This window comes from Poromitra crassiceps (assembly GCF_964638095.1).
Source record: "Poromitra crassiceps genome assembly, chromosome: 2".
NCBI lineage: Eukaryota > Metazoa > Chordata > Actinopteri > Beryciformes > Melamphaidae > Poromitra > Poromitra crassiceps.
In genome coordinates, this window is record NC_139624.1 from 98,732,354 (window position 1) to 98,744,376 (window position 12,023).

General features: G+C 40.8%; 1 protein-coding gene across 1 annotated transcript in view; it reads left to right on the forward strand.

Annotated features, from left to right (window-relative positions):
- Positions 1-12,023, forward strand: part of LOC310795836 (cadherin-7-like) — a gene marked incomplete at both ends in the record, with an annotated part of 154,902 nt that overhangs the window by 57,997 nt on the left and 84,882 nt on the right. The window contains one exon of the mRNA XM_083657923.1: positions 6,806-6,925. Coding sequence (XP_083514049.1) covers positions 6,806-6,925 — 120 coding nt within the window. The remainder of the gene's footprint in view (positions 1-6,805; positions 6,926-12,023) is intronic.

A 12,023-nucleotide genomic window follows, 5' to 3' on the forward strand; every position in this document is an offset into this window, starting at 1 on the left:
ATAAATAAATAAATAAATAAATAAATACCACAATGTTTGGGATACATTCTAGGTTGTGTCTGAGATTATGTGCATGATATAATCATCTTTAATTCTCGTGAAGTGATCCTGTTTTGGGTTGTTATTCACCAACAGCAGACATTCTCCTAAAACTTCTACAAGATTTATTTTGTTCTTTTACAAGCTTTGTGAGTTATGAGCTTTCACACTCAAGGAAAACACAATATGACAAATTGCATCCTGTGAAAGGGGAAAAAAATCATGTTCCACACAGATTTTTTGGTTATAATATATGTTTTATATAGACACTGGGAAATGACTGCTATTAGAAAAAATTAAAAATTCATGGGATTCGAGAGAAATATCGAAAGAACTCATAACTTGAAAGTCAAATTAACAGAAGGTGAGGTGTTGTGCCATGAAAACTAAATAATGGCTCAGGCTGCTTTGGGACCTAGCAGCCAATCCAGCCAGAAACAGGAGATGCATATTAATATTGAATTCATCATCTTAAAATGAATGTTAATATGCAAGGGAAGTAATAACAGACAGACACTACTGAGTACTGTCTTCCAATTTCAGGGTTTAAATTAGATTATGATGGATGTAAGAACACGTGACACACCCATCAACTTCAGGAACTGAGAAAACAAATCTACATTTGAGCCACCTCGGTACCTGAAGGATGCATAAACAAACAAACAAAACGTGCAGATTCGTTTTTTGTCCGTACCTTCATGGTTGAAATGAAAATGAGACCAGGCATACGTGTACAGTGACAGTTGGAGTCTTTCCCAGGCCGAGCAGTGCTTTGCTCATAACATAAGCACTGAGATCTCTGAAGGATTACACAGCCTACAGTCGACGGGGGGTACAGCGCTGCAGGCTTAAAGAACCAGAGGATTAGAGAGTACACTTCGGAGTCTCGTGTCCGACCCAAGATAAGACGGAAAACGTTGCACGTCACCCGAGGAGGAGGAACGCGCTCACACCATGTGCACCAAGAAGCTGCAGGCCAGCCGGCTTCTGTGAAGGTCTTCGTCTCAAGTTGTTGGAACAACATGTGAATAATGCATCCCTGCCTTTGTAAATATCTGCTCAAAGCAATTATCACAGCAGTAAAGAACTGGCAAGGGCCAAGCACCCTCTTGTCCCCAATAATTCCTTTATAGATGTCTTTAAATCATTAACGGTCACAGGCCTGTGCCGCTGATGAATGGGTTCAATTTAGGGGAAATCAGGAATTTAATTAATTAAAGTAATTAGCGGCGGTGCTCGTCCATACACTGAGACCTTATGGCCCGAGGATCTCTGAAGGCTTTTGTCTTAATCATGGCGCGGACGTCAAATAAAAGACAAGAGAGCTTGAGGACAGTTGGAGGTGTGACAATCCCTGAGCCTTGGCTCTCTCTCTGCTGCAGGGAGGAGCGCCCATCGGATCAGACTGAGGGCTCATTACAAGCATAGAGAATGTAATGTCAACCCAAGGCCACTGCACTCTCGAATTTACTACTCACCGCTCCTTTATCCAGCTGTCATTGTTCCTGTCTAATTCATGAGAGCCTGAGATCAAGGACGGAGTCGTCCATTCATTTTGGGGGAATGAAAAAGGTGCTTTGAAGAGCAGCTGTTGAGGCACAATTGATCCAAATCATTTTTTTCTTCTGTGTTATCAAATGAGTGCGATAAGAAGGTAATCTTCACGGGAGTTTATAGCTCGCATGTGGACTTCCCTTTGCATTTTGGCTTATAAAAGTATTAGATTCCAATAGGCCTCAAAGCACACATTGAACGCAGCGGGCAGATTTTCACTTTGGTTTGTGCGTTTTGTTATTCGTTTTCACTTGGCAATTACACATTTGAATTCAACTCTAAGCAGTAATCCCTGCTTGTCTGCAACAGCCGGGAGCAGGTGTGAATGTGCATGCATATAATCACCTTAATCAAGGGTGGCAACGCTGAATACTCATCAAGGCATTGCCAAGTTAGTAGGTTTTAATGTTGCTACTTTATGTATGCAATCGTTAGCCATACATGCAGGTTGCATTTCAATGTTCAGTTCAGTTTGAAAGCCACAGACTTGGTTTAAAAGTTGCTGTCCACTTAGAGCAATGTGCTTATTAATTCATAGACATGTACATAAAGTCAGATGATAATTGGTTGTGTGTTTTACGTCTTGTTGTACATTCATAAAGTAGACAGCCCATTTTAAAGCATAATGCATTTTATTTTATAAGCCATGGCAATTAAAATTTCAGAAACCAAACAAGGTAGGTAACATAGTAATGCATAGGTGCATTCAGAGAGATGCATATTATACTTGACAGTTGAATGCAGCTTGTATATATAAGTGGCTGAATATTACGTGCCTCCCATCCAGATTAGGCATGGCATATTTATTTTCATTACTGTTAGATGACAGTTTCTCACCCATACAGAATTGATTAGGAGACCCTGTTTTGTACACATCTGCTGGGAATAAATAAAACGTGAAAATTTGATCCATCACATCAATGAAGATGGACAAATATTGAAGTGACACAGACAGGACAAATTGAGTAGCAGACGACAGCTTCATGGAGCAGAAAGAATCTGTTCAAATTGCAGGATCTTGGCACCTGACTGGTATTATTTGTGACCTTTCATATTGAAAATGTTGTTGACAACGGAATGTTTCTTGGAATAATGTTAGACTACCAAGTGGCAGATAACCTGTAGAGAACAACTGTAAAGTAAGTCTTTAACTCTTTCCCCGCCAGTGTTTTTTTCTTCTTCTTAGCCACCGCTAGCGTTTTTGATCATTTTCACTAATCTTTCAAGAGACCCACAGAATATTTTTGTTCTATGAATATGTAAACACTGAATGTGTCAAAAGAAAGAACAGAGACTCTATTTTCATGTGGCCCGTTCTCCGTGTCTGGACGTTTGGAGCTGAAATTGAAGGAGTTGATGCAGTCTGCCATCATCGAGTCCACATTCTCACCACCTATTAGCTGCCACTTTGACCAGCAAGCTTTTCCTATGCGATCCTATGGGACACGTGTGGCTCTCTCCTTCTGGGTTTAGCGGAGCTTCACCAATTCACTTGTTTTTAACCCCTGGAAGTGCTGTACTATTTCACACAGTAGTAACAGTGCAACACTGAAAACTATTGCCATGAAAACGCATCATTGGCGGAGAAACGTTGTCTCATAAATGATGCGAAAACACGTGAATTACACGTGAAAGAGTTACGTGCAGCGCTCCATCCAAGTCCACAGCTGAGTCTACTGAACCTGTGTAAAGTGATTTTAACTATCATCCTGTAATAGAGATTTAGTGGTCGCCTGAGTTCTCTTTCATACGCAGTCATCCCTTGACCTTGGTGTTTTAAACTACCAGTAATATAATCTGTCATGACTAAGAGGTGATGATATAATCTAAGGAGTCCTTCTACAACCAGCCTGGTGATAACTTCTCTAGCTCCACCAACCTTCTAATACATTGTTCACATCCAGGGCCAGAGCCTGTTAATTCTGCTTTATGGCTGGAATGGACGACTCTAATCTTCAATTTCCATGATCACTTCATTCTGTAAAAGCCTGTAAAATACGTCGCATGCTAGAAAGTGAGAATTTTATTAGGGTGTTTGCCTCAAAGTAAAATATCACCTACTTGTAAGACAGCACTTCCCTTCATGCTACAATATAGGCTGAAGCCTAGCCAGAGATGTGTAGCTCGCTATTAAAATGAAATATTCAAGCATAAACCAACACATCACATGCTCAACTGGGAAAGGCACGCTCATGGAAAAGGATGTTCCTTTTCATTTCAAGGTTACCTCAACAGTGTCTGCTGTTGGTGATTTCACCCCAGGCGTCAGCTGAATGACCAACACTGACGTGTAGTCTAACAGTAAAAAGTGGTCTGATTCGTAATCAAGGTTTGCTATTTGTTCAGTGTTTATTGAGGGGTACGTTTTTGTTCCTACAATCTCCGAGAATGGCTTTACATTAGCAGACTGATTGTAGATTGTTTCTTCAGTTGTAAGAAATTCTATTTTTTAGTTGAGCCCAGCTGGAGCTACCATATAGTGCCTGCTATAATTGTACCATAATGACATGAAATTGAAAATTGCCACTGATAACCAAATATTTCCCCACTGAAATCTTCAAACGCTGGCTTTTCTGCCTTACCTTGCAGACACAGCTATCAGCGTTCTGTAAGCCACATCAACCACTATCGCGCCATGCAAACGAGGTGAAATGTAAATAAGGACAACAGTGGTGGTACAGTAGGTGACTAGCTGGAGGCAAAAAAAAGGACAGGACTCAGAAGGAGCGATAACTGGTTAACCTTTGCATCCTAGGTACACTATCCCATGCTTTTTGGTTTTGCCCTTCGCTATCTGGTTTCTGGGCCAAAATATTTGATTGGTACTCTAAGGGATTGGTACTCTAAGGCCTATAAAATAACACTTCAGCCGGAGGCGGAACTCGCCATCTTCGGCTGCGCAGAATCCTCTCTGCTCCTCCTATACGGCTGTGCAACAGTCTCTGAAGCAGGGGACGACTGTTGCCAAGAGAATCATTCTGAAGGAGTGGAAGTCCCCCTCTCCACCTTCTTTTCCACTGTGGCTGACGGACATGGTCTCAGTTATACGTATGGAGAGACTCCGGTCCCTTTGGAAACTGTTTTTAGCCTACTTAGACGAGGTTAGGAACGACGGGTGACTCGCCCGGCTGACTTTTCATGGAGCCTTTACGTGAGATCCCACGCCCAACTCTTACAAGCACATAAGCACTTCATGTGGCTGATTAGTGTTAACATTGGAATGTTGATATACAGTAGGTATGTTTTTGTTTTTGTGTTTTTTGTCTGAGCCTGTTTTTGTTCCCCATGTTCTGAAAATTGCCAAATAAAATATTCGGGGGGGGGGGGGGGGGACTTTTCCAACAAGCCAATGTGCAATAATTATTTGTACTCACTCCTGATGTCTGTTTCTTCTTTTTGCCTTGGAGGAAGAGTGGAAGAGGACAATAATGTACTGCACTGCAGATGACAGGAAATGATGTGTTCAAGAAGCATACTGTACATACAGTATATGTATATTAATTACAAATCAGTACATTATGAGTCACGGACGTGGTCTGAGCTTTGGTTTTTAACCTGAATATTACAAAAGACCCCACTGATTCATAACCGGTCTAAAGTCATGTTATAGCCTATCAGACGCACTTAGTGACAAGCAAGACAACAGTAAAACTGTCAGGTTTTTGTATTGAGCTTGGTGTCATGGCGTAACCCATAGGAGAGCGAGCCCCGTTTCCCCAGCATTGTGTAGCAACAACACCGGTAGGTGTACTCAAGAATAGTATGACAATTATATAAAAAAATAGCATGTGTCACTGATTTATAGGAACGTGTGTGTGTGTGTGTGTGTGTGTGTGTGTGTGTGTGTGTGTGTGTGTGTGTGTGTGAAGCATCACCTGCACCTAAATATTATGGCTTTTATACAGTGACCATATCGACACATATCTGAAATAAAGTCTCTCAAGATCGCACCTAAAAATAAACCTTGACTTCCTCTGGTTTTGGTCATGAGTAGATATGAGGAGAGGCTTTGGATAAAACCCAAAAATACTGTAGCACACAGATCAAAGTGTATAGAAACTTTTTTATTGAACTATAACGTTTTGACGCAGGGTGCGTCTTCGTCAGAGTTCATCGGACTCTCTAAACTCTCTCGGAATTTCTAAAAAGCCCTGTTCCCTATTATACAGTATACAACTCATCCATCTGTATCTTTATTTTTCCCAACAGTTCATTAAACCAAGATCTGGCATGTGCTGTGTTGGCACTTTCAGTCAGAAAGTCTTGAACAAACAACACTTGAAGTTGTTTATTACAGGGACGGTGCCGCAAGATTAAGAATTGTAGATGCTATCTGTTCAGATATTTTGTTTTCATTGTTTTTAGTTTCCCCACTTATCACGTATACCTTATATATCTTCTCTGATATCTTTAGCCTGTGGACTCACAGTCAGTAGCCGATTAGTTCCCCATCTGTGCATCAAGAGGCATTTCACCCAAAAGACTATACGAATACTAAAAAAGAAAGAAAAAGGAATTGATTTTCCCATCAGTATCCACCACTGAAACATTGGATTATAATATTATTGAATCTACATTATTCGACTGAGCTCAAATTAGCACAACACAAAGATTCAGTGAAAAGTTATCAAGAGAGTTTGAAGCTGGATGGAGCTGGGCCGAAAACAATCTTATAGTTGTGTGAGATGAGACACCTCTCTGCCTCTTTAACATGATGCACAGATGGGTTGTAGGCAGAACCCATTCGGCTGCTGAAGGATGAACAGATTGAAGTTACTGGGAAAGATGCTGCTAATCTGAAAACGAAATGATCTCTGAAGCCAAAAAGTCGCATTTTAATCTTCCAGCAGCATCCCTGCAAATTATGGCGGCGACAACTGACAGTGTTGTTTGTTTAGGAGCATCTGAGGCTGAGAGCCGCATGTCAGATCCTCTGCTGCTTCTAAAGGATTCCGTGGACATTACAACCCCATACTGTAACTAGCAAACTAAAGAACAATACAAACAAACAAAAACAGCACAATCACTAAGACTAATGAGGATTTAGCGCTTCTAAAGTCACATTTTCATTGCATGTCTCATGTCTTTTCCTCTGTTCAACCGTAATTGGTCACACGTTCTGTTGATATCATGACTATTTACACAATTCACTCTGTTTGACTTGGATTCTGGATGTTGCCTTAGAAACTAATGAGTGGCTGTCTGCTTCCAGGAACCATGGTCGTGCAGGTGGCAGCCACAGATGCAGATGACCCCACATACGGGAACAGCGCCAGGGTGGTGTACAGCATCATCCACGGGCAGCCCTACTTCTCAGTGGAGCCAAAGACAGGTAGGTGCAACACTCAGAGAGGGAGGGGTGATTTCTCCCCTCTGCTTCATATCTAAAGTGATGTTGGACTCTGTTAGTCCCTTGGGTTGTGTATAGCTTCCTGGACATGATATAACCTCAAGATCTGCAAATCAGCAATTCCCTGTTATCTGTTGCTCTGGGAGAGGAGATTGGATAAGTGTGTTTTTTCTGTCTCTCTCTCCATTCACTGTTATTATAAAGCGAAACAGATCTTACATTACCATTGTATGACGAAACAGGGAGGAGGATGGTCCTCTATTTTTTAGAAGAGATTGGGGATTTTATATAATAATATATTTTTTTTATACAATATCAATCAAAATAATATATTTTTTGAATCAAATTTAGACCGTAGATTAATCAAAACATTGATGTCACAGGTAGGCTGTATAAAAAGAAATAGAGTCCGCACACTGCTTGACTTGCTCCCAGTCGATTTATTTTTGACGTTTCGGTCAACAAGGACCTTCTTCAGAAAAGAAGAAGAAGGTCCTTGTTGACCGAAACGTCAAAAATAAATCGACTGGGAGCAAGTCAAGCAGTGTGCGGACTCTATTTCTTTTTATATGTTTCATTGCTTTTGTCCTGCACCTGCAATTTGAGTGGATGTGCGCACTCTACTTTTTACAGGTAGGCTGTATACCATAATATAGCATGAATCTATGTGAATAAATAGATTCATATAAATAGTAATCACAGCCTAATGCATAGAGATAAATCCTGAAACCTTCTCGCAACAGTTGTAGCCTAATGCCTGGTTCAGACTACACGAATTCAGCCCGATATTAGACCGATTTGGTCGTGCGCGACAGATTTTCAGCGTCGGGCCCGAATATGACCGTCGGGGACGACGATCGGCCGTCTTCACCTCTTGTAGTGTGACATAATCAAAGACCAGCGTCGGGACCAGTCGGGACGTCTAGGACGCCTCACGACGCCCCGACGAAAAGACTGGCATGTCAGTCTTTTGGACATGGTTTCGCCTAGTGTGACACCCCGGAAGACAGGTATCAGGTCCTGGGGAGACCGCTCCCCGCTCGATACAGATTTCACCCGCTCGCACTCACCGCTCCGCTCCGCTCAAAAGAATAAAAGAGATAAAAAGGCCAGGGTGTTTTAATTTGCGTTTAAACGCCTGGGCAATGGGCATTGCTCACTACAAATAACATGAGCTCAGCAGAGTCGGCTGCATTTTCGTTTCTCTTCCTTCTCGTCTCGCAGCAGCTGGCAAGAAAATGGTGGGCGTGCACATGAAGTAGGTTGGAGGCTGGAGCGGACATCACAGTGCATCACAGTAGAGCCACTCATCCAAATAACGTTAATTCTGCAAGGGATATATATAGCACCTGGATTACATACATGTTTCACATAGGGTCGTGTTTGGATTTCAATGTTTTATTTTGCCCAATATTGAAATGTTTTACAATTGCATGTTGTGCTAACATAAACATTATTTATATCTACCACTTTAGCCTATTTAGGCTGATTGGTTGCTATTTCTTGTCTATGTAGTGGCCTCAATGCATGCTGGGAGATTTCGTTCACAGGTCCGCCTCCCCGACGACCTGTGAACTCGCTGACGACAGCAGACGACGTGATGACGGTGGCATACGATGCTCTGTCGGTGTTAAGCGAGAATACACTTGTAGTGTGGCCAGTCTCCCGACCAAGACATGTCACGAATTTATGGCAGTATGATGGCCTCGTCTGACATGGTGACATCGTGAACGACAAAAAATATCGTGTAGTCTGATCCTGGCATAAGCCAGTGGTTTTCAAAGTGGGGTCCCCAGCAAAAAGGGGGGATAATCTATTTTCACTATAATTCCATGCCATCCATAAGTAACACAATCTAAGCTAGTGTAGAAGTGAGTAACTAGGCTGATAATAACCATAACAGCACAAATTATTGACAAAAATATCAAAATAAATATACAGTATTTACTCTGAGAAATGAAATTATGAGAAAAGGAACAATTACTGATGGTTAAAACTGAATAATGACATCACAACAGTCTAATCCTAATGCTAAATTAAAATGAGATATTCCTCTAAATCTGTCTTCAAACTGCAAAAGGGAAAAAAAACTCCCAAAGTTTCTCCCTTGCTTTCAAGCTCACCAGCCGCCACTGATATATATATAGCACCCTAAATGAAAAGGTATAGTGGATACAGTACATGTTTGATGCACCCTAAATGAAAAAGGATAGTGGTATATATATATATTTATATGTATTATTTATTAATAATTAATGATATGTATTTATATTTATATTTAAAGAAGCCCTTCTGATGTTTTTGTCTTTAAACCTTTCATTTTTAATGGTATTATACACTTGTTAGACTTGTTTATTAGAATCCCTGTTCGTTTACAGTAGCAGCACCTAATTGCCGCTCCCATACCAAAGAACTGAACTTTTTAAGTTATGTCAAGTTAAGTTAAGTTAAGTTTAAAGACCCCCTAAAGTCATGTTTCAAGATGTGTATAAAATATTCTACTTTGAATAATAATTTGTGTCTGATGGTTTTCCCCACAAAAAAGGCTAAATTATATTGTTAAAATCCTTAAAATGACTTCCCCTCCTTCTTCGTCATTTAAAAATCCAAAGCAACCAATCAGGGTTATCTGGAACATAACTAGCCAATCACAGCATACAACACAGGCCTTCAACACATTCTCGCTCATGACAAAGTGAAGACAAGGGTTCCTGACTGATCTGCAGTCTATGATGAGTTGGGAGTAAGAATGTGTTGGGGCTTTAACTGCTGAATACTGGACAGGGATTGGCTCCAAGATTCGTGATGTCACGAATCTTGCTTGTTGAAAACGGCCTGTGAGCTCTAAGAAACTTTCCACTTTCAGCAGACAATTGTGGAAACAGCTTCTAGTGTCAAACTCTGTACAGACATAATTCTGCAGTGAAGCTCAGACATCCAACTGAAGGAACAAGAAGATTTAAGTTAAGTTTCTATTTTATCTTTGTTTAATCTGCCACGCATCTGGATGGGCCCTGTCAGCCAACAATTCAAGGTGGCTGCATCTGTACACAGTATGTGCTAGAAGCATGATTTAAGATGTGTTTAGCCATAAAATTGCAGTGAGTGATGAGAGGGAGTGAGAGAGAGAGAGAGAGAGAGAGAGAGAGAGAGAAACCCAATTCTCCAATCTCCAGAGAATCACCGATTTTGGGTTATATCATTTCCAGGAAGATACACAAACAAGGTCTGAGGTTTTCCACTGAGGACACGGAAGTAACCCTGAAAGCTGTAATTCCTCGAATGGCCACTTCAGGCAGGACTCAGAAGTCCCGTCGTTCCCGTTCACCCCCGTGTTAAAATGCCCCAATTTGTAACAGTGATTATAAGCATCTTTACAGCTATATAGCTAATTTCACCTTTTCATAACAATTGTAGGGGGGTCATTCCTTATATAACTCGCCCATTTGGAGTAAAATAGACTATATAAAAGGGGGTCACTGGACGGTGCGTTTGGCGGAGCTGCGGCTCTGGGAAACCCCCATCTCATGTGAGCTGCGAAGGACCCCAAGATGGTGACAGACAACACTTTGCTGCAAAATGTGAGTCCAAAAAAATAGTGGATGGGTTTGTCCATATTATTTAGGTCAGTGTACACAACCCAATGTAGTACCAAAGTTCAACAGCATTTTAATGTATGGCTACAGTAGAATCTGCTGTACCTGTATGAGGCCCTGGTTCATTCCAATGGAAACTGCATTTACAGTAGTTGAACAAATTAAAGTATGCTAAAGTACTTAGTAAATATAGCATCCACAGAATGCAGCTGACATCCAATTTCTATCAAGTATTGTCATTTGGTGCAATATAGCCTACTGTAGATAACAGCAATGGATTTAGAAAATGGGAAAATGCCCAGAACAAAGGAGTAAAATTAGGTGCAAGATAAGATGTGAGTTATAGTTTGTTGACTTGTGGGATGTTGTATACTGAGAAGTGCAGCTGCTGTCCTCGCTATATCTTAGCTGGCTCATTAGCCACTGCCCTGCTGAGGCAACTTCTTGCAAAGCACTCATAAGAAAACCGAGAGAGAGGGAAAGAAAGGGACATCTCATAATATTGCGCATCATCCTCTATTTCGAGAGCAACACATACACGCACACTGAGATTTTATCAATGTAGTTCTACTTCCTGAACTGGAAAACAGCTACTCACAGTGCAGGAAGTTGATGTCAGTTATTTTTCACACCCAGACAGACACAGAAACGATGAAAAGGGGCTCAGCAACAAAAACATGTCAGTGACCTGTAAGGTTCTCATAAACATTCAATAAGCCTAACCACTGGAAACTGGAGCACTGTAGAAAAACGACTTTATATGACAAGAAAGGAATGTATTCATACTGCACTGACTTTATGGCTGTGGTCTCTGAGGAGCTGGAGGCAGCTAATTTCAACATACTTAGCTATAGCCTAAAGTGCACTTTTCTGTCTTGTTTTTCACTTAGACATACCTTCTACTAATGAGACCTAATGCAGCTTTCATTGGTGAACATTTCCCTGTTTTGAGTGAACATTTCCATGTTTGATGCAGCCTAAATGAAAGGAGATAGTGAACATTTCCATGTTTGATGCAGCCTAAATGAAAGGAGATAGTGAACATTTCCATGTTTGATGCAGCCTAAATGAAAGGAGATAGTGAACATTTCCATGTTTGATGCAGCCTAAATGAAAAGAGATAGTGAACATTTCCATGTTTGATGCAGCCTAAATGAAAAGAGATAGTGAACATTTCATGTTTGATGCAGCCTAAATGAAAAGGAATAGTGAACATTTCCATGTTTGATGCAGCCTAAATGAAAGGAGATAGTGAACATTTCATGTTTGATGCAGCCTAAATGAAAAGAGATAGTGAACATTGTTTGATGCAGCCTAAATGAAAAGAGATAGTGAACATTTCCATGTTTGATGCAGCCTAAATGAAAAGAGATAGTGAACATTTCCATGTTTGATGCAGCCTAAATGAAAAGAGATAGTGAACATTTCCATGTTTGATGCAGCCTAAATGAAAAGAGATAGTGAACATTTCATGTTTGATGCAG